This window comes from Carex rostrata, chromosome 12, assembly GCF_964058835.1.
Source record: "Carex rostrata chromosome 12, lpCarRost1.2, whole genome shotgun sequence".
Taxonomy (NCBI): Eukaryota; Viridiplantae; Streptophyta; class Magnoliopsida; order Poales; family Cyperaceae; genus Carex; species Carex rostrata.
The window spans coordinates 7,823,271-7,847,661 of NC_135929.1; the positions used below are offsets into that span (position 1 = coordinate 7,823,271).

The following is a 24,391-nucleotide window of genomic DNA, read 5'->3' on the forward strand; positions in this document are numbered from 1 at the left end:
TAGTTGGAGTTGGAGAAGAAGAATAAAGCTTGGTTTGATTGAATTAGTGTGAGAGCAAGGTAAACAAACTGACGGAGGAAGGAAACTTTGACAAAGAAAATAATCGAAAGGAGACTTAAACAAAGAGAAGAAGGGTATATTTGTCAATTGTATTTTTAAAATAATTAAATAAAAGATTAAATCAATAAAAGGGATATAAGAAAGAATGTTAAGTTTTGATGGGAATATTTGATATTATGGTGATTTTATGGAGATATTGGTTATTATGAAAGTTTGGATGGGTACACCAGAAATTTTCCCATTAAAAATATATATATTAAATTAATTAAATATATAAAACATATTAAATTAATATAAACTCATGATTGATCTTTCTCTCTTAAATTTGTCAAATTAAAATAACTATTTTTAAAAACAAAATCCATCTGAATTAATGTCTGTTAGATTACTATAAATCTTTAATGATAATCTGCTGCTAGCTTAATAATAAACTCCATCAATATTACAACATGTTCAAATAAATTGCACAATTGTAGTGATTGTTGTAAGCCTAAATCTCATATTTTGCCTATTCAAATTAACTTCATATTTTAATTTCTTCCAATCTCTTATAAATTTCTCATTGATTATTGGTTTAATCACTGCCTACATTATATATATAGCCGGCCCATTTGTTAAATTAGTATTCTCATTAAGTTTGCTATCTTGCTTTGGTATAAATAATGTTGAGGTTATCTAAGCTTTGCCTCTTACCTAACCCTCTGTATTTTCGACCTTCTCTCTCCTGGTCCATTATCAGTAAATGTCAAAGTCAAGTAAACTTAATTCAAAGCGTGACATTAATTAACATTTGTTTGAACCGTTCACCCATGGAAAGAGTAAACTGGCTTTTTCTCGTTTGCAACCTTTCTGGTGTAGGTTTTTTTCAATAGAATGATTGAGGTCTAATTTTTAACATTTTATCTAATGTTAATAAAGAATCTTTTATTGTCTTTTGTCATTAGATCAAAATCTAATTCCTTTCTTTATAGTGTAGTTTGTTCATATAATAATAGGTTGAAGCCAGGGATGTCATTGGGTATATATATATGGTACAGATCCAATAGACACATTTAATTCATACTCATATCTATTTAAAATTTGTTTTACTTATACCCAACCTTTACCCACTAAAATTAATTAGCTTAAGATAACTAGAAACAAAACGAATAGCAATAACTAAAAAATAAATTGATAGCATATATCGTTTCATCCACACATATAACGTAATAAAATTGATTGCATACCTAATATCACTATATATAAACAGATTTAATGTTTATTCCATTTATAATTCTTAATCTCATTATTTAAGAGATTTAAATTATTAATTAAATAAAAAAATAAAATATTGTATAAATCAATTTAAGTGGTCATATATACTAATAAAAAATATATAAAATACATTAATTTTATCATAAATTATTAAATAATTTTTTTTATGAAATGTACTCTTTATCAATCTAATTATACTAATAAAATAATTTTGTTATATGTATAAAGCAAAAGAATTATCATATATAACTTTATATATTTTTAATTACTCTATAGGGTAGCGGATACAAAATAACTCTTACTTATACTCTTATTCAATAAGTTAATGGCATAATTTTCTTACTCATACTCATACCCATACCCGATAAGCTAACGAAAAAAAATATCATTCATAATTATCTTATCGAATACGATACAGATCGCGGATAAATGATTAAAAGGGTACTTGAAGCATAGTAATAAATTTACAACCAACAAATAATTCAGCATGATTTAAAATCATGTAATTTGGACATAATACGAAATTCTGTTTTAATAATGTAAATTATATATCAAACATTGTATTAAGAGAATATATAAACAAAAGTTCATAAACTTCACGATAAATAGAGTGTAGTTTGTATACAAGTCGTTAAATTCGAAAATAATTCGAGAAATTGGTGAAAAAAAAAACATAAAATACTGAAAACAGACAATATCAAAACCTTGTATTATTACATATTTCAAACCAACCACGATGCATCTCCCCATATTTCAAACCAACCCAAAATAATTCGAGAAAATGCTGAAAGAAGAAAACATAAAATGTTGAAAACAGTCACACAACTTCATCTCCCCATATTTCAAACCAACCCAGATGCATCTCCCCATTTTCCACCACCAAACAATCACACAACTGAAACGGAGGGGGAATTAAATAGGGATCAAATAAAATCAATTGGCCAAGAGCTCTTGAGACTGGATTTCATAAGTAAACCCTTGATTCTGCGAATCATCAGCCGACCGAATAAATATCCCGTAAAGCTTGTCCTGTAATTTAAGCGCCTGGCACGCTCTGAAATTTAAAACTCTTCCACACTGATAATCTAAAAGTCAGTTTAGAAATTTCCTTACACAATAAATAAAAATAAAAATAAAACTAAAATTGTTTAAAATAAAAGATAAAATATTTTGAGTTACCATTGTTAAGTTGTAAAGCTTTTTGAATGTTAATGAAATTAAATGACATATCTACTTATTAGTCTCATCATTTATTTTCTTTATTTGCACCGATTACTATATTTCTGCACCATGTTTGGATTGGCTTCTCTTTCAAGGCAGAGAGGCCCACAGAGGTAGGTAGCACTTAAATTAGCATGTGAGAGGTTCCTGCTTAACTATGTTGCATAGATACGGATACAGGTATCGTATTGGATACGATACGGATACGGTAATACGGAAATTTTCAAAAATAAAGGATACGATATAGCTATTAATATATATATATATTTTTTATTATTTTATCTATTATATTTAGATAATTATAATTTAAATCAAATTTATAGGGAAAAATAAAGACTTAATTTAAGTATAAGTTAAATATCATATCTATCTAGAATAGAGCACATGTGAACTCTAGTGTAGTGGTGACAGTTTTGGCACCACCAGTGCGTATCCGGGTTCGAATCCCACCTTCAGCAGAAAAAAAACTGATCCAAAATTTGTGTAGTATTAATTTGCAAATATCTTATAAAATGATAATTAAAAAATATATATATTAAATATATAAAACATATTAAATTAATATAAACTCATGGTTGATCTTTCTCTCTTAAATTTGTCAAATTAAAATAACTATTTTTAAAAACAAAATCGATATGAATTAATGTCTGTTAGATTACTATAAATCTTTAATGATAATCTGCTGCTAGCTTTATAATAAACTCCATCAATATTACAACATGTTCAAATAAATTGCACAATTGTAGTGATTGTTGTAAGCCTAAATCTCATATTTTGCCTATTCAAACTTCATATTTTAATTTCTTCCAATCTCTTATAATAAATTTCTCATTGATTATTGGTTTAATCACTGCCTACATTATATATATAGCCGGCCCATTTGTTAAATTAGTATTCTCATTAAGTTTGCTATCTTGCTTTGGTATAAATAATGTTGAGGTTATCTAAGCTTTGCCTCTTACCTAACCCTCTGTATTTTCGACCTTCTCTCTCCTGGTCCATTATCAGTAAATGTCAAAGTCAAGTAAACTTAATTCAAAGCGTGACATTAATTAACATTTGTTTGAACCGTTCACCCATGGAAAGAGTAAACTGGCTTTTTCTCGTTTGCAACCTTTCTGGTGTAGGTTTTTTTCAATAGAATGATTGAGGTCTAATTTTTAACATTTTATCTAATGTTAATAAAGAATCTTTTATTGTCTTTTGTCATTAGATCAAAATCTAATTCCTTTCTTTATAGTGTAGTTTGTTCATATAATAATAGGTTGAAGCCAGGGATGTCATTGGGTATATATATATGGTACAGATCCAATAGACACATTTAATTCATACTCATATCTATTTAAAATTTGTTTTACTTATACCCAACCTTTACCCACTAAAATTAATTAGCTTAAGATAACTAGAAACAAAACGAATAGCAATAACTAAAAAATAAATTGATAGCATATATCGTTTCATCCACACATATAACGTAATAAAATTGATTGCATACCTAATATCACTATATATAAACAGATTTAATGTTTATTCCATTTATAATTCTTAATCTCATTATTTAAGAGATTTAAATTATTAATTAAATAAAAAAATAAAATATTGTATAAATCAATTTAAGTGGTCATATATACTAATAAAAAATATATAAAATACATTAATTTTATCATAAATTATTAAATAATTTTTTTTATGAAATGTACTCTTTATCAATCTAATTATACTAATAAAATAATTTTGTTATATGTATAAAGCAAAAGAATTATCATATATAACTTTATATATTTTTAATTACTCTATAGGGTAGCGGATACAAAATAACTCTTACTTATACTCTTATTCAATAAGTTAATGGCATAATTTTCTTACTCATACTCATACCCATACCCGATAAGCTAACGAAAAAAAATATCATTCATAATTATCTTATCGAATACGATACAGATCGCGGATAAACGATTAAAAGGGTACTTGAAGCATAGTAATAAATTTACAACCAACAAATAATTCAGCATGATTTAAAATCATGTAATTTGGACATAATACGAAATTCTGTTTTAATAATGTAAATTATATATCAAACATTGTATTAAGAGAATATATAAACAAAAGTTCATAAACTTCACGATAAATAGAGTGTAGTTTGTATACAAGTCGTTAAATTCGAAAATAATTCGAGAAATTGGTGAAAAAAAAAACAGACAATATCAATACCTTGTATTATTACATATTTCAAACCAACCCAGATGCATCTCCCCATATTTCAAACCAACCCAAAATAATTCGAGAAAATGCTGAAAGATAGGGATCAAATAAAATCAATTGGCCAAGAGCTCTTGAGACTGGATTTCATAAGTAAACTCTTGATTCAGCGAAACATCAGCCGACCAAATAAATATCCCGCAAAGCTTGTGCTGTAATTTAAGCGCCTGGCACGCTCTGAAACCTGTTTCAGCTGAAATCACATCCGTGTTACCAGTACTAAAACTGGCAAGAACATTGGCCCCTGGATAGTTGGAAACCTGCTCGTCATAATATTGCACGTACTTCTCAACTGTCGTACCTGCACCATACGGATAAAACTGGAAGTTGACATAATCTATGACGCCAGAGTACCGTGCCCAGAGTGCTTGATACATGATCTGCAGTTTCGGGTAGTCTCTATATTCAAATGGTGCAATTGAGGCAAATGATATCACACCATTTTCTTTTAGTTTTGTTATGAGCTGCCCGATGCATTCAGTGAACGTATCGGTGTCAATCTCATCACTGAACCCTTCATAGTCTACATCGATGCCGTCTAGATTGTATTTTTTTATTATGGTGGTCAAAGAGGAGACAGCATTGCTAACCCAGCTGTCGACTGAGGTGGCATTGAATTGAACTTTGCTATCTCTAATGGTGGCACCACCAAGGCTGACAGCGACCTTCACGTTGGAGTGCTTTTCTTTAATTGCAGTGACTGCAGCTGGGGAGAGATTTCTATCGTCCCAAAAGACATCAAATATGCCATTTGTTGGGGTCGGAGGTGTCGTGGCATCTGTGTAGTAGTCGATTGCAAAAGAGCATATGTAATGAAATTTTACATTAGGATTAATAGGGACATCAGAGAACTTGACATTTCGAAATTGGGCCCCAATGTATTCGGCAAAGAGATTTGAGTTGGTACCAGCAACTGCCATTGGTAATGGTAATGGATCGGTGCCAAGAAAAAGATGTGGAAGAAAGAGAAGAAAAGCAGGGTATATAAAAGGGTTGAAGCATCAATTTTATAAGTATGTTGCTTGCTAATTTGGGTTTTAACGGATAAGATTTTATATTTTTAAATTGTGAACATATATTTATTGAAGTCTGTTAGATAAGAGTTGAATTGTAGGTTTGTGAAGTCGTACGTTTTTTTATATTCATTCTATAGATAATTTAACAAGGTCCACTTGTTTAGAAGAAATAGTGGCAGATAAAAATCACCTACGGAAGCAACACACCAACAAATCAAAGTAGTTTTTTGTGTAAGACCTCGTAGGTTCGAAATCTGAATAAGAAGTTATTTATAAACAATTAAATAAAAGTTCGTATGTTAGACCTGTAACCTGCAACATAGTTGTTGCAAATCGATCACATACATGGAAACTGACTATTAATTTTTATCAAATTAATATTAATTTTAGAAGTAGGACATGCATGAGAAATGGTAATAGTAATTAGCTAAGAATGTCAAGTAAAATATACCATGTGCATGATGAGCTAAAATTTAATTCAAAATATTTTCCACTTGGAACTTCTCAACAAAAGCCACACAAATTTAAGTATTTAACCAAGTTTTTCCTTCCCTTTTTCTACACAATAATTTAAGACTAAGGATGATCATAACAGATTTTAATATAGCTCAATTAGTTTGCTCTACTTTGGAACTCGAGGTCCGTAATTGTTCGATGGAGGCTCAACTGGGGCCCTTGCACTACTACAAATAAAAAAAAAATAAAAAAAAAACATTTACTATAGGGTGTCCTTCCGCACGGATGGTGTATGTAATCAGTTGTCATTGATAAAATGCTTTTGAAAATTAGAGAAAAAAATAATACATAAAATTCTAAATTGAACCAAAGTATAAGAACATTTAATTGCATTAAGATAAACAATAAACACTATTAATATGGCTGCTACTGGTATATACAATATGAAAAGAAATAAAAACAACACAGTTTATGTATCTACAAAGGCATAGGGTAGAGTATTAATTATACCCTTAACGGGTATACCCTACCCTACCCGCCCGTGCCCGCCGCCCGGGGTACCCGTGCCCGAGCCCGGGTATGGGTCGGGTACTCGGGTACGCGGGTATGGGCAAAAAACGGACCGGACGGGGTTTTTTGGACCCATACCCGACCATACCCGTACCCGACCTTACCCGTACCCGACTTTACCCTACCCGGATACCCGTCTACCCTTACCCGTACCCTTATACCCGACCCACTTTAATTCAAATTCAAACCCAAAATTTGATTTTCCCCCCACCCGGTTCAAAAAAAAAGAAAAAAACAGAAAAAAAAAAATAACAGAAAAAAAAAACAGAAAAAAAAAATAACAGAAAAAAAATAACAAAAAACAAAACAGAAAAAAAGAAAAAGAAAAAAAAAAATACCCGTACCCCCCTACCCGTCAAGGGTACACGGGTACAGGTATAGGACGGGTAGGGTATGATTTTTGAAAAAAATACCCGACATATCCGTACCCGTATACCCTAGTATCCGTCCTATCCGTACCCGTATACCCTAGTATCCGTCCTACCCGTACCCGAGTCGTACCCATACCCGCCCGACCATTAATACCCTAGCATAGGGGTGATGGTATCTTTCAGATGTGTCATATCATAAATGAGGTTTAACAAAAAAAGAAAAAAAAAAAAAGTTGGATTGGACATGCTGCCAACCAACTTGTACTATAATTAAAAAGTACAAACAAAAAAATAACTCATAATTATATAATATATGTTTCTTAATGATGACATATATATGGAGTTAGGCTGGGGTGCTATGGATAGCATAGTGGTCTCTATGCTACGGCTCAATATTCGAGTTTTCAAAATTCAAACGATCTATCTGAACCGTTCATCTTATTCTCCATATTAATATTTGCTTGGAGACCTAATTTTACATTTTTCTGAATTTTTTTACTATTTATTAAGTATTTTATAAAATTGTTGATCCAACGGTGGCTGCACAAAACAGTAAAACCGTTGGATTAGCGATTTTCAAAGTGACTTAATAAATAGTAAAAAAATTCAGAAAATTATAAAATTTGGTCTCCAAGCAGATATTAATACGGAGAATAAGATGAACGGTTCGGATCGACCGTTTGAATTTTGAAAACTCGAATATTGAGCCGTAACATAGAGGCCACTATGCTATGCATAGCACCCCAGCCTAACTCCATATATATCATCTCGTCACGTCTTCTTACGAAGTACATCTATCTTCAGATCAATTCCTAAATGATATGTTGGATTGTTTGCGTCGATATCATATAAATAATTAGCTATATGTGGGTGTCGTAGTAAATCATCCACAGTAATTCGCTTGCATGAGTCGAAAAATAGTATCCTCTGCAATAAATCAAATATTTGCGAGATAATTTGCTAATGGATAAAACCTCTATATATATCGAACATGGAAGACAAACAATGAAAATTTCAGTGATAAGATTGCCACCGATTCATTAACAACTCATAACAACTCGAAAAAAAAAATGGTGTGATATCATTTGCCCCAATTCCACCCCCCCCCCCCCCCCCCCCCCCCCCCCCCCCTCTCTGGGTGATACAAAATCACCAATTTAGATTTGGATTTGCAAAGCATAGTATTTCTTCTTCAGTAGCATTTACAAACCATCATTTAAATTTTTAACCAAGATTTATTATCCTTGAGAAATTAAACATACTGAGAATAGTGAAGAAACCCATTTTATGAAACCTTAAACTACAAAAAGAGTAAAAAAGGAATACAATATTTTTAAATAAAAATATAAAAAATCATTCAATCGCATCCGGTAACAGTTCAGAAATTAAACTGTATCTTACACAAAGAACAAAAATAAAAGGTACAGGCTTATATAGGCCTGCGTGTTATCTTTTACTGGGCCGTAATGGATAAACTATGCACTACCACAGTCTCTGCCGTGTGACCAGGCCCAAAACCAAAAAGCACACCCCAATCGAGCCCCTCTCCAGTTGTTGCTTTGCCTTGCTCAACTGATTGCTTCCTTATTGTAAGTAGATGTTATCGTGCTCAACTACTTACACACATTCATAAAACATAAGTACAACTAATCATCTTTAAAATTTTGATAGCGGAATTAAAATAATCAAAAGCAAATCAAAGATTTTAGAAATCAAAGTCTTCACGTGTAAATCAATCAAATAGATTACATACCTTTATCCATAGTAATCTGTAGAACAACACTTAAAACGTTCTTCGCAAACCGTCAGAAGAACCGTAAAGCGATTTCTCTCATCTTTATCTTTCTAAGCAATGACAACTTGTTCTTTATGAAAAATCGATGAAAAGAGAATCAACCTTACTATTAGAATACACATACATATTGTCTGTCATTAAAGCAATATTTATAGGAGATGAATATGCACAAAATAGATAAAGGCGCTGGAAATCAAAGGATGCAATTATCTTTGCACACCTTTTTAATTAACTGTACATTCAGCGCACCAAGCATCTGATATAACAGTATGCATCCTTTAGCAATTATATACAAAGCACCTTTTAATTAAACCTTTATACCATGCATCTGTCAACGCTTCTTTAATGATTTAATATGCGCCTTTTAATGAAGCAAATATACCGCATGTAGGCATCTGTAATCAATATATCAACGCATCTTTTAATTAGGCACCTTTTAATCAAGCCTTTTAAGAGATACATTGTATCTTGCCAAGCACATACAGATATGCACCCGTCCAATTAATAGTGCACTCCTAATTAAGCCAAAACGCTATGCTTTCTTAATTGAGTCTATTTAATCACGCTTCATAATCAGCCCATTTAAACCAGCCCATTAATGTTTTATTTTGGACCACATAATTTTCTTACACTCATTTCATCCATAATAAACAATAGACAAGCGCTAGACATGTTGCCATATTCGCTCAAGATGTGCCTGCTAGCACGCATCTTCTCCTTTTCTAGTTGAAGCTTGGCCTCCACTTGGTCTAGGATGGCTGGGCCTCCTAGATGCGCAATCCAAAAGATGGAGTTCCAGTCGTTGATGCCGAGAGGAGAGAAAGACTCAACAAGACTCTTCTCGATGTTTTAGATATGAGCCCAGGGACATCTTTGAGGAGGTGAAAGGTGAGACCGACTTCACGAAGGTGGCCATCTATGGCTCCTTCTGGTCGGGTAGGATCGTTTGTGATGCAGAAATTAGTTGGAAGCACAGTCGCTCGATCGCTAGGTCAGGGTCGGCACCAACTATAAGAGCAGCAACACCATTCCCAAAAAGAGCTTGCCCTACCATTGAATCAAGGTGTGACTCTGATGGACCGCGAAAGGTCACAGTAGTGAGCTCTGAGAAAATCACCAATACTCTAGCCCCGCGATTGTTCTCGGCAAGGTCTTTGGCCATACGAAGAACGATGCCTTCAGCAAAGCAACATTGTTGGTACATCATGAAGCGATTTACTGATGGACGGAGGCCAAGGAGTTTGGTGACTTGATAGTCAGCTCCCGGCATGTCCACGCCACTGGCGGTGCAGAAAATCAAGTGTGTGATCTTTGATTTGGGCTGGCCCCATTCCTTGATGGCCTTGACTGCTGCCTGTTGGGAATAAAAAAGAACAAACAATGCCTTATCTAGAGATCAAACAATTACATCTCATCTAGGGGTCAAACACTTACACCCCGGGGAAGAAAAAATAATCCTCACCTTAACCTAAGACTCTAGAACTCTAGTTTTTCTTCTTGCCATTTTGGTTGAATCTTAGATCAGGTCTTCCAAAGCAACAAGATTGCCTCTTGAGAATACATCTCCAATTTTCTAATGGAATTCTCCTCTCTATTCTTTGATGGAAGAAGAAGGGACAAGGCAATCAATTCTGTAAGAATAACTTCTGAAAAGATTTGGTTAATCTTGTGCCTCGGGGACCCATCTATTTATAGCTTTACACTTCTGACGACATGAGTGCGTCCGCACTGGCTGGGTCGAAAGCGCATCCAAATAACTGCCTTTACTTAGTCCTGAAAACAGCATGTATCCTGAATGCGTTCGTACTCAGGATCAGTGCGGGTCAGTCCACCAGCACTGGGCTGAAAAGTTAAACTTCGAAAATTGCCTAAGTACCCAGTGCGGGTCATCCACCCACACTGGGGTCCTAGTGCGTCCACACTGGGCTCAGACTTTTCTTCTGCGCAATCCTGAAGTTCCAGAATTTGGCTAAGTACTGAGTGCGTCCGCACTCAGATCTAGTGCGGGTCACTGGGCTCCCAAAAAGCAGTTTTCTCAATTGCAAATCTCAGAATCAGTACATTAATGATTTGATCTTTGCCCAAATTGTTCTACACACTTATGGACCACATCCTATTTAATACATAGATTGTCTAATATCTTAATTTTATATTATATCACTTTAACTGTGACAATCATATATGACAGTATACAATTCATAATTATATTACATATATGCTCAACGTTGGATTAAGATCCAACAATCTCCCACTTGAGCAATATGTTATACACTTTTAATTATGTATTGCTAACCTTATGTGCGCACATACTTTTTCTGTCTTCCTTATGTATTCCCAAATCAATTTCGTCATTGAGTACATTAGCAAAAGATTAAAGCAGCTTTCGTCACTTTTATTCGTAACTAGACCATCAATAATCACAGTACTAATATAACCAAATGACATGAATCATAATGGGGATGTGTAGCATAGAAATTACATGCAATTGTGATCTTACTGTGCCAATTTCTAACTAGGTCTCCCACTAAAACTTGAAACCGAATTTCATAAACTTGTTGTAAAATGCAAAAATTTAAATAAACAATTCGCAAATCACATATTCAAAAATTGAGGTCGAAACAAAATTAGAGACAGAATGCATATAACATAAATAACTTGTTTTCTATTACAAGTTTCATTATCTAAAATTACAATAAGTAAATTGAACATCAAAATAAACAACAAATAGACTCCCACTAAAACTGAATTTTCTCAATAGAAATTACCCCCATATGAGCGATATGCTCTTCAAACTTATTGGGTGGTGATCCTTTTGTAAGTGGATCCGCCAACATGGAGTCTGTCCCTATATGTTCTATTTTCAACTGACAATTCTATACTCTTTCTTTTACAACCAAGTACTTGATGTCAATGTACTTGGACTTTAACGAACTTCGGTTGCTGTTTGCGTATAGCACGGCTGAATTATTATCACAATACAATTTTAGTGGTCTCTTAATAGACTCCACTATACGCAGCCTAGCCTACTGACAAAATTGCGTAGCCATACACCATGATTCGATGCCTCGTGACATGCTACAAATTCTGCAATCAGCATCTTTGATTCTGGTGGAAATTTGGGTGGTTTAGATCCAGGAATAGAGGTGCTACGCCTAAAATACTTCCTGGGAATAGAGGTGCTACGCCTAAAATACTTCCTGGGACTAGAGGTCCTACGCTTAAAATACTTCCTGGGAATTTGGGTGGTTCAAATCCGGATCGTGCAATCAGCATCTTTGATTCTGGTGGGAGGAACAATTACTAAACGGGTAGCATACCCTAATGATACCCTAATGCTAAGGTGATGATTCACCAACCTAGCAGTGTACGTGTTAAGGAAAATGTACATTCCTTAAAATAGAAGCAGAAAATATGCTTGAACTTTATAACACAAATGTGGATATTTATGCAGAAAATACAGGTCAACATGTAGATGTTATACATAAGGATATGCAATTAAAAAGACTATTTTATGTCGGCAATCTGATCAATATATTCGGCTCAAATCACAATTCATGTGATCTCTTTAATATTCATGTTGATTCTCATCGCACTGTTTGAATTCAAATCTGAATTCGACTAATTATGTACGGGTCCGAATGAGAATTATGATTAATCAAAATCCAATAATATCAGACGATGATAATATGATATTAAAGTTTATCTTTCTGTTTTAAAAGAAAAAAATAACTGGGGCTAGCTAATTGAATCCACGCTTTTACTAGAAATTACAAAAATACAAAAAATAGAAAGTGGAAAATATTGGCATAAAGTTTCTCTGTAGAATAATATATTCGAAAAATAAACATTCGACCCAAACTAGAATTCACGTGGGTTTTTTAATACTCACGTAGATTCTGATCAAACGGTCTGAATCCAACCTTATAGAATCCGGATTCGACAAATGTATGCGTCCGAAGAGCATAGAGTGTTCTTACGATGTTCTATTTTAATTATTCTAAAAATTATAAATGGATCAAAGAGCATACTTATACAGCTTTACTAAGCGTAAAGAGGCTTAGTGTGGCGGAAGATGATGAGGATTTGACCTGGGATATTGAAAATGCAAAGACACATGTCTATATGAAAATAATAAATAAATAAGACTAGACAATCATTCGAGTACTATATATGAAAAAAAAAAATCCAATGCTCTGAGTAGCCTATGGAGAATGAGAGGGCTCTGAAAAAAGACTAGACAATCATTACTCTGTAAATTGACATGGACGTCTGGATCTAAGCTCAACTTTTGAGTTACTTTAGAGGAAAATGGTTTTTTTTTTCTTCGAAGTAAAAGGAGTTCTCTCTGGGGAGAATATCAAAGGCGTGTTGTCACGCGATTCTAGGTAAAATGCAACTTTTGCTCTTCTCAAAAAATTGTCACATCCCATTTAGTTGTCACATCCCGACAACAGGACTGACAACCCGCCGCGTTCATTAACGCAAGGCGGTTTTATTTTAATACACAACATAAATATACATACATTACCAATGACAAGACAAGAGTCACAATACATGAATAAATTTTTCTTTTAAGTTTCAAAATTGATAAGTAACAAGCAATTTGAAAATAAATCTCTTACGGTACAATAAAATCCAATCGAAGTACCATAACAGATTTATTTAAAGTGAACCAAATACTCATCTTTGTGGCATGTCACGCAGTCCGCTAGCTCGGCATCTCACTTTTGTATCTCGCGCCTTGTACTTGGAACCCACCGAAATGGAAATGTAAGAGATTGAAAATCTCCCAGTGTGGTATTCAGTTCCAGTCGAGTTATCCGCAGATCCGACCAACTGAAACTAAAACAACACCGAGCACAAAAAATATAGACTACAGTAATAATATAAGAATCAAAGAATCTAAATATAAGTTCATTTCAAGAAATGCTCAATACCGCGAAAGAAATCAGCAAGCTATAGAAACAGTGTATAGCAATAACAATCAAGCAAAACAAAAATATATGACATGCAATGCTCATATACAATAGATGTAAAAGTTCAATCCAATTTAATTGTGCAACCATATCATATAATTATCCTTTGTTCAAGACTATCCATGATAGAATAAAATATCATTTTATTAGGTAACCATTTTGGTGTTAACAATACTCGGTCATGCGCTACAAGTACAACGCCTACATGACCCCGGTCATGCGCTACAAGTTCAGCGCCTACATGACCGTCAATATTCAAGTATGAGGTTAACCATTTTGGTATTAACAATAATAGGTCATGTGCTAAAAGTACAGCGCCTACATGACCCCGGTCATGCGCTACAAGTTCAGCACCTACATGACCGTCAAGGTTCATACAGGACTACGATCATGCGCTACCACAAATATGATGCCTACACAATTTCTGTTATGGCCATAACCTGAAATTATGCACTTACCCCGAATAGGGCGCCTACATGACTAAAGTTATGCGCTACAAGTACAGCGCCTACATAACCGAGTCATGCGCTACCACGAATATGGCGCCTATGCAAGTTCTGTTATGCGCTACAAGTTCAGCGCCTACATAACATAAATTACACGCTTACCCCGAATAGGGCGCATACATGATCGTCAGGTTTTAGACATCTGGTTCTTTAACATAGTTCACAGTATCATATGTCAAATCATTCTTTTCCAAATCATGTCAACCTTTTATTTCAAAATAAAAATATGCTCATGCATGCATCCTTTTGACTCAACTAATAAATACAGTGCATAATATAATTCAACTCTTAACTTATTTTCAGACCGAGTACTTCTTAGTTTCAAACAATATATATGCCTCACATGCAAATTTATGCCTTCATGTCATGCATTTGTGAAAAGTAATATGCATCCATATCATGCGAAGGTTCATTTAAATCAAACTTAGGTGCTTAGTGGGATTGCTTTGTACCATGTCATGCACTAGCTTAAGAAAAATATAATCATGTCCTAAAGCATTTCAAGTATTCTTAGCATGCAATTTGAAAACTATAATAATTACCTCACTATGCAATTTGAAAATCATAATAATGATGCATGCCTTGCAAACATTAATTATTGCCCCCATAATTCATCTATATTAACTATATATCATTCAAGCAACACAGATCAATAATTATAAGCAAGCAATCAAAAATCAAGCAAGTCAAATCAACAACTATAAGCAAGCAATCAACAATAAAGCAAGCTAAATCAACAATTATAATATAGTAATCAACAATCAACAAAATTAGTTCGAGGAATCTGAGAATAACTCGAAATTCGCACCTGAGGAATGTCGGGCATAATGATAAAAGCGTCTCTACAACATGGACCATGTTCAAGAAGCCGTCTTGGTTCAACTGTGTAGGTTCAGCTGGGTAGGGTCCCTGCCTATACTGTCAAGATTAATTAGGTAGTCCAATAGGATCCTCTATTACTTTAGTTAGCAACAACTCACAAAACCTACGATATTCCTGAGTGAGGCTTAGTCAAAAACAGAAAAGAGTTTATACAAAAGTCGAACATGGATTAAATTAAGTCTTTGAGCAAAATTACTCTCCTTTAGTTTTCTACAATTCAACATTGTTCTATCAGATGGAAGGCCAACCGTAAGACAGATTTTATGGTCGGAAAAGTAATAAGGCAACATACTTTGTGAGAACTTAATTCAGTCAACAAACTAATTTATCAAAAAGGAGATCATAACCAACTAATTTTCAAGGAAAAGGAACAAAGAATTTACTCACAAAATCTTAAGTTGTAAGTAAATAACACGCCATGGCTCGTAATCAATCGACTAAGCAAACTAGTGAGCTTTTGTCTTCTCTATCTTCTACGTCTCACGGTTTGGTAGAACTGCCGATGCCAACTCTCCTTCTCCTATCGTTTCTTCTCTCTTTCTTCTTTTATTTTCTCCACCGCTTTCTTCTTTTCTTTTAGTTAATTTTATTTCTAATGAAGTCAATACATTTGATGGGGACAAACTTGGGTCCGATGCCCATCGGAATCAAACTGAGTTCGATGGGTTCCAAAACCGTCCGATCTGCTTTAAAATCTGTGCACGTCGCTTTAATATCCGTGTACATTTTTTCAAATATCCGTGCGCAAGAATCTTAAAGAGAATCGGACGGTTTTGGAACCCATCGGACCCAAATTTGATTCCGATGGGCATCGGACCCAAGTTTGTCCCCATTTGATGAAGGAGAGAGACAAAAAGCCATTGTTCCTATTATTTGTTATATGAGTAGAACTAGGGTGTTCTTAAGCTCACCAAAGTGTTTGGTGAGCTTGACTCCAAAATCCGTCAAATCGGTTTCAAATGACGAATCCGAACCGTTGGAACCCGTCTATTTTATGTGTGATGCGTCTACATGTGAAATTTTTTAACTTTCGAATTAGTTTAGTATAAAGTCAATTGGTCAAAATTAGAAGGTTAATAAATTAATTTTAGTGCATTCATTTTTTGAACATGTTTTGACCGCTTGACTTTATACTAAACTAATTCGAAAGTTTAAAAATTTCACATGTAGACACATCACACGTAAAATAGGCGGGTTTCAACAGTTCGGATTCGTCATTTGAAACCGATTTGACGGATTTTAGAGTCAAGCTCACCAAACACTTTGGTGAGCTTAAGAACACCCTAGTTCTACTCTTGTTATATTATATATTTTACTCTCAATATCAGCGAACACAAAATTTAGTGGAGTTAGGTGGGTCAAATATGGTAGACAGGTGTCACCATGAAACTTTGACACAAAATGAAAAGCATTTTATAATTTAATTAACAAAAATTCAAAATAATTCTCAACATATTATAACTACATTATAACTATTCTTGAATTACGTGAAATCTTCAAATATTCAAAAATTGAGACAGCAAGATTTTAAAATACAAAAGTTATTAAATATACTCGAAAACCAACAATAGTATTTTAAAATCACTTCAAGTTAGATAAACTTAATTTCGTGTGTTCAAAAATTTAGGATGTTACAAAAATCTTGGGAAAATTGTGGTCTGTTTAATTACACTGGTTACCCTGAATCTAGGGGTGAGTAAATCGCTCATAACTCGTGAGCCGCTCATAACTCGCTCATTAAAAGCTCGCTCATTTACAACTCGCTCATTAAAAGCTTGCTCATTTACAACTCGCTCATTAAAAGCTCGCTCATTTACAACTCGCTCATTTATTCGCTCATTTATCTGCTCATTTAAACTCGCTCATTTACTTAATGAGCGAACATGAACATACCCTAACTCGCTCATGCTCGCTCATTAATCACCCCTACCTGAATCAGAAAACTTGTGCTCTGTTTACTCTGGGTACACGAAATAAGAGGATATACAAAATCCCACCTGTAATCAGAGGACTTGATACGTACCTGACAATATCAGAGGCCGTATATCTATTACGTAGTACGTACATTTAATAATGGTCCAGATTAAGGGCGTGTTCGGCCAGATCACTATTCACGTGGGAAAAATAAAATTCAGTTCAACTGAATTTTTTTTTTCCCACGGGAACAGTGTTTTTCAGTTCAAATCCCGTGCCCGCGCCCATTCCCATTTGTCGGCCGAACACGCCCTAATCTCGGTGTAGAGTGAAGTGGGTCCCACTAATCAAAAGAGCTAAAATTTCACGGTCCCACTAAAATTGCCGCCTAAGCCTAATAGATTGTTATCTATTTAATTCATTTCTACATAATTATATATTATTATTTCTCAGTTAAAGTGGGTCCCACTAATCATAATCAACGAAAGCGGTAGGAAATAGCAAAATTCTGACGGTATTCATTTTTACCACTGGTGCAAAAGTTTCTTAGTAATCCATGCCATATGTTTGTGTAAATCATTTAGCTACCAATCTTGTTTTATGCCTCTCTATTGTTCCATCACTGTTGTATTTTATTTTGTAAACTCACTTACATCCTACCGGTTTTTTTTCCTTTGGGTAGAGACATAATGGTCCAAGTTTGATTTTTTTTCAAGTGTTTTAAGCTCTTCTTTCATAGCCTTAAGCCATGTAGGGTTTTCCTTGGCTTCTACATAATTATTGGGTTCACTTTCTTGCGAGATTGAGGTTAAGAATGCCTTGTGGTGTGTAGTGATATTATCGTAAGAAATATAATCTTGAATAGGATAACTTACATTGTAGGTTACAAAATCATGTAACCTAGATGATGGCCTTGTTGTGCGAATTGATCTTCAGGGCTCAATTTCGACTTCTTCGGGAGAAGCTTCGACTTCTTCGTGAGAAGATTCGGCTTCTGTGCCATTTTCTCCCCCTGAGCTCAATTCCTCTCCCCTTGAGCTCAATTCCTCTTCCACATTATGTTGCTCAGTTCTTCCTTCAAAAAATGTTAGTTCTGGAATAACAATATCATTCTTTTCTGGTTTGTAAAAATTTTCCTCATTTTCTTTATTTTCTTTATAAAAAGGTACATTTTCAAAAAATGTTATATCTCTTGAGATATATAATTTTTGTTTAATAGGATCATAAAATTTATATCCCTTTTTTGTGATGAGTATCCTAAGAAAATAGTTTTAACTACATTTTTCTCTAGTTTATCTTGTCTTTTAATATGTACAAAGCACGTACATCCAAATATTCTAAGATGATCTAAATTCATTTTCCTATTATTTAAGATTTCTAAGGGGCTTTTATAATTTAAAATAGTGCTAGGTAATCTATTAATGAGATATACAGCAGTGAGCATATCATCAGACCAGAATCTTTTAGGGACATTTGACTGAAAAAGTAAAGATCTAGTTACTTCTAAAATGTGACGATTTTTTCTTTCAGATACTCCATTTTGTTCAGGCGTATTTATGCAAGTTGTTTGATGTAAGATTCATTTTTGTTTTAAAAAATCAGAAAATTTTTTTTATTGATATATTCAGTTCCATTATCTGACCTAAATTTTTTTATCTTCGTGTTATATTGGTTTTCAACATAATTTGTGAACTCTTGAAACTTTGAGAAAACTTCATCTTTTGCTTTTAGTAAGTAAATCCATGTAGTGCGTGAATAGTCATCAATGAATGTGACATAATATTTAAAACTATTATATGAATTTATAGGTGCAGGTCCCCAAACATCAGAGTGAACTAATTCAAATATATGAGAGGTTTTACTATCAGATAATGAAAAAGGTAATCTAGTTTGCTTGGAAAATCGACAAACATCACAACAACTAGAATTTAAATTTGATAAAGAAAACTTGTTCAAAACTTTATCAGATGGATGACCAATCCTATAATGCCATAGTTTATTAAGTTCTATGCTAGTAGTAAAACAAGCTTTATTTGGAATATCTAAAACATAAAGTCCATTTTTTAATTGGCCTTCACCAATCTTCTTCCCCATTGTTCTGTCCTGAAATGTCACATTTTCAGATGAGAAAATTACATTGCAATTTAGTTCTTTAGTAATTTTACTAATAGATAAAAAATTTGATGTGAAGGTAGGTAAATATAGTACATTAGATAATTTTTTCGAAAAAATATTAGCACTTCCAATTTTTGTTACAGGAACCTTTGAACCATTTGCTACAGTTACAAGTTCTATATTATGAGGTTTTGTTGGACCAGATAAAATTTGAGGGTTTCCAATCATATGGTCAGTGGCTCCTAAGTCTATAGTCCATCTATTTAAATTACTAGAAATCAATATTTCAGAATGTGAATTTAAACAGTTACCTGTAAATTTACCTGAGGAGGCGGCACGCTGATTTAGTTCTTACATTTTCTGCTTTGATCGGACGTCTGGATCCAAACTTAACTTTTGAGTTACTTTAGAGGAAACTGTTACTTTATTTAAATTTAACCGGAGATGAGCATGGCCGGCCCTGGTGCTGGGCAGCCAGGGCGACCGGCCCGGGCCCCAAGATTCAAGGGGCCTCAAAAAATAAAAATGTTTGTGTATATATAAAAGAAATTGTATATATTAAAAATAAATAAAATATTAAGGCCCAAAGTTTGTATGTATAAATGACTCAAATTTTTTTATAAATAAGTATGATTTTTTTTTTTATAAAAATTAGACCGGCTAATCGCTTCCATAAATACTTTAACACCATATGCTTCTAAGTCGTTTTTGCATTTTAAAAGTCTAAATAGTCGATTCAAACCGTTCAACATGATATCCATATTAAAACGTGCTCGGAGACCAAATTTTACATTTTTTTTACTATTTTTAAGGTAGGTAGAAAATCATTGTTTTTTATGGTTCAGAATTTTCTGAATCAATGGATTTTCTACCTATCTTAAAAAATAGTAAAAAAATCCAAAAAAAATATAAAATTTGGTCTCCAAGCACGTTCTAATATGAATATCATATTGAACGGTTCGGATCGACTATTTTGGACTTTAAAAATACAAAAATAATTTAATAGACATATGGTTTCATAAAAAAAATTGTATATATAAAGGGTCCAAAATTTTCTCCCGCTCCGGGCCCCAAAAACTTTAGGACCGGCCCTGGAGATGAGTAGCTTTCCACGGGGTACAAGCTTAATTAGAGAGAACTCTCAACAGGGTACACCATGCTCTGTCGTCACAGTCCCAACTAGTTGTTCTCTCCTTTTACACCTACTTTTAGTAAATAATGAACCAACGATGACGATCAGTGGACTGAATAAAATGAAACCCTCTAAGAAGAATAGCGGTTTCCTCTCAATTAGATGGCGTTTGGCTTCTTTCCCTCTCACCTCTCAATTAGATGGTCCCCATTTCCAAACCCGAACGATGACGTGGCATGTGGACAAAGGACTTGGTGCTGTTGATATGAATTTTCTTTTTCGATTTGTGTTTCTAATAGCTGATATGGTCAAGTAATTTCTGAATTTTCTTTTGCCAAACTTTGAGTAAAGAGATGATGAAGGGACAACAATTTTTTTTTTTTTTAAGCTCAAGAATTGAAGGTCCATGTAAATAGTCTACTATCATTCGCATGTAAATAGTCTGGACTGAAAATTCCAAACAATTACATGGGATTAGTCATGCAATAGTTTATTTATTGGAGACAGATTCATTTCTGTTTATTTGATATCTTATTTTTAATAAAAAAAATTATTTTAATTCACAACAACATGAAGTTCAATGATTTTTTTCAAAGAAGGAAAATGATAATACAAATTTATATCAATGGCAGCATAATCTATTCATAAGTGAGCCCGCAATCAAATCTCTGAAAAATCAATATTTGCTTATTTTATCTCAAATGTGCAACTAGGCTCCAAAATAATTTGATTAAGTCCCAATGCATATGAAAACCAACATAAAACAAAAATCATACTATACAATTGTGCTAAAAAAATATCCTCTCCAATAATTAGATTCATGAAAAATTACTCAGAAATTGGGAATTAAAAACAGAAAAATGGGAAAAAAAAAAGATTGACATCTCAAAAAGTTGTCGCTAATCCTACACCAATCTTCCTCAGCTATTTCATCCCACAAAGGAAGGAGGATTAACACTACAAGAACTAAGGCGACTATTAAGATTGTTTGTCTCCATGTATACCCGTCAGTTATATCATTCAAGTATGGTTTTCCAGACTCGACATGTGCTTCATACGCATATAGAAATAAATATAAAGTAGTATTCCTAACTTAAGATAAAACACGAATCAATTTTTTCCTTAATCTAACTTGAGCCCCAGCTGCACATTCGTAAAATAGATGCACACTCAAATAAACACCAATCAAGACATAGGCTTAGTTATAATTGTGCAGTTGGGACTTTAAACTCATAGGCTTTCTTGCTACTACACCAATCAAGGCATAGGCTTAATTAACCTGACAAGCAAAAACAATATTTGAATGTGCATCTATTTTATGTCATAATATAGAGATAAAATTATAACATAAAATGGATATAACTTTACATGTTACCACATCAGTTTGATGACAAACTTGTTAGGAATTATATATGCTGATGAATAGTTATTCAAACATTTCACCAAACATCTTGTGTGCACTAAAGAAAGCACCGAAGTACAAAATTTGTTGGTTCATAACAAATGGATTCTCAAATCCATTGGTTCATAAAACAGTACCGAGCACACTAAATATCATTTTCAATTGAGTTATACAATTGGTGCCAGGAAAAATGCGGTGTAGGCAAGTAGCTCGGCAAGCATTCATCAACATACCGAACAAAAAAATCTTCATCGACCTGTTTTCAGATTTTAATATAACAGAAAATAATATTCATATTTTAATTTCTTCCAATCTCTTATAGTTTTTAGTTAATTGTTGGCTTAACAGCTACCAAAATTATATAGTCCATTTGTTAAATTAGCATTCCACTTAATTAAGTTTGCTATCCTGCTTTTCCAATGGCGGTATATATAATGTTGAGATTATATATATATATATATGTGTGCTTAAAGAGTGATTGCGCATGAGAATCGTCCCTTCTACCTAACCTATTCTTATACAAAGTTATGTATTTTTGGAACTTTGAATAATGTGATTTAAATGCATTGCCAACATTTGTAAAACTATGTATTTTGTGTGTACTGCGAATGTGATTTGGATGAATTAATGGAGAAAGGTTGGAGATGATGAGCGCATTCTATATGACGTAATACAAAAAAATTCAAAACCTTATTTCTTAATTTAGGTGATAACAAAAATCATCTTAGTCTAAAGTCATCCAATTAATGCTCTCTGTAAAAATATTCTAAATTATATCTAAAGATATAATAAAAGACACCAAATCAGGAAATCACTATTTTTGAATGGTCTAGAATTTTTAGATAGTGATTTTCTACCAATAAAAAAGAGTACAAAAATCCCTCGCAACTTCGCAGCTTCTGCGAAGATTTTCAAAAAAAAAAAAAAGTACAAAAATTGTAAAGAATGTAAAATTTGCTCAGTAAGTACATTTTCATTTGAAAATCATGTTGAACGATTTAGATTAACTATTTGGACTTTGAAAATAGAAATATTGATCCATATTACAGACTATTCCACGCTATGCATAATACCATAGCCTCACTCATTAAACAATAGCAAACTACTTGTAGATATCAAAATTTACACTTTAAACTTGTAGAATTCGCAGTGCAAAAAATAGATTGTCTAAAATTTTATACGAGATTGTCTTAAATTTTTGTTGAATATTTTAAAATATTAAACATGTTTGACATTGATATATAATAGATTTTTCTGAAGTAATATAAACTCATGATTTCTTTTCGCTCTTAAATTTTGTCAAATTAAAATAACTATTTTTAAAAACAAAATCGATCTAATTAAATTAATGTCTGTTAGATCATGTAAATTTTTAATGATAATCTACTGCTATAGCTTTATAATAAACTCCATATTTTAAGGCTAAATCTCATATTTTTTTAGTCTAACTTAAAAGAAGGAAATGGAAATGGAAATAGGATATATTTTGAAACAATAAGATACAATTTTACATATCACTTAAAAGAATGAAATAGGAAATGGAAATGGAAATAAAAAAGAAACTTGAACTAGTTAGACTAAAAAATGCAGTACCTAATCTACCAAGTAATTAAACTGTTCTGTAGCCGCAGTTTTCCCAGCACAAGCATCAATGTAGGCTTGTTGGAGCCCAGGAACGGTTCCTTCATAAGGTAGAACATACTTCTCCAAAAATCGCTTCTCATTTAGTACCATAAAAGAAGCGAAAACATTATTAGCTGCTGGAATTCCTCTGGACTTGAGAAGTTTCCGCACAAGGCCCCGGGGGATGAGCCGCTTCTCCAAGCTGCATGTGAGCAGACATGGATTTCGGATAACATCAATCTTACCACAACCCGTTTGTTTCAACAGGAACTCCATCTTTTGGCTTATATTCTTCTCTGTTTTTTTGCAACACATTTGGGCATGTAGTGATGAGAAGGGTCACCTCCTCATGTGAAAGCCCAAGACTTTTTAAGTGGCAGAGCCTTGCATCGACAGTGCTTTGGTTCAGGCCGCCTACGACAATCAACGCATACACAAATGTATTCGATGGATGTGAAATCCCCAACTCCTTGGCCCTTTTCACATACATCTTAAAAACTTCGGGCTTTGATGTGATCCGTCTAGGAGACATCTTAAAAACGAGCGGATAAACCGCATTGTTCTTTAAGGAATGTTATGTTGGGTATGACAACATTATCAAGGTTTACTCCAAGAAGGTAACCCCCCTTTTAAGGCACACAATAGCTTCTCGACAGAGCCGAAAATCTCCATCCAGAACTGAACCTTTTGCTTCAATTTGGTGTAGCTGAACGCGGTTGGACAAATTGAGAAGAGAAGAGAGATTTCAGATGGTGAGAAACCAATCTCCTCCAGCTCGGAAATCCTGGGCTTCAAGCACTTCTCCACATGAAGGCAAAGGAACTGCGGGTCCCGGCACG

General features: G+C 33.5%; 1 protein-coding gene and 2 pseudogenes across 1 annotated transcript; all 3 read right to left on the minus strand.

Moving 5' to 3' along the window:
• Window positions 1–4,850: 4,850 nt before the first annotated feature.
• Window positions 4,851–5,714, minus strand: LOC144563660 (chitinase 2 pseudogene; annotated as a pseudogene).
• Window positions 5,715–8,660: 2,946 nt separating this feature from the next.
• LOC144563580 (chalcone synthase 1-like) lies at window positions 8,661–18,283 on the minus strand (annotated as a pseudogene).
• Window positions 18,284–23,522: 5,239 nt separating this feature from the next.
• On the minus strand, window positions 23,523–24,084 carry LOC144563581 (uncharacterized). The gene is made up of 2 exons (XM_078313070.1): window positions 23,798–24,084; window positions 23,523–23,754 (listed from the first exon to the last, which is right to left on the minus strand). Exons 1-2 carry the CDS (start codon window positions 24,082–24,084, stop codon window positions 23,523–23,525), a joined length of 519 nt encoding a protein of 172 aa, XP_078169196.1.
• Between the last annotated feature and the right edge of the window lie 307 nt (window positions 24,085–24,391).

Bases quoted from the DNA above. Each gene is read 5' to 3' on its own strand.
- LOC144563581 (XM_078313070.1), bottom strand. From the start codon at position 24,084: ATGTCTCCTAGACGGATCACATCAAAGCCCGAAGTTTTTAAGATGTAT. The intron at 23,755-23,797 runs GTAAGATTGATG...GCTCACATGCAG, and splicing joins GTTGAAACAAACGGGTTGTG to CTTGGAGAAGCGGCTCATCC.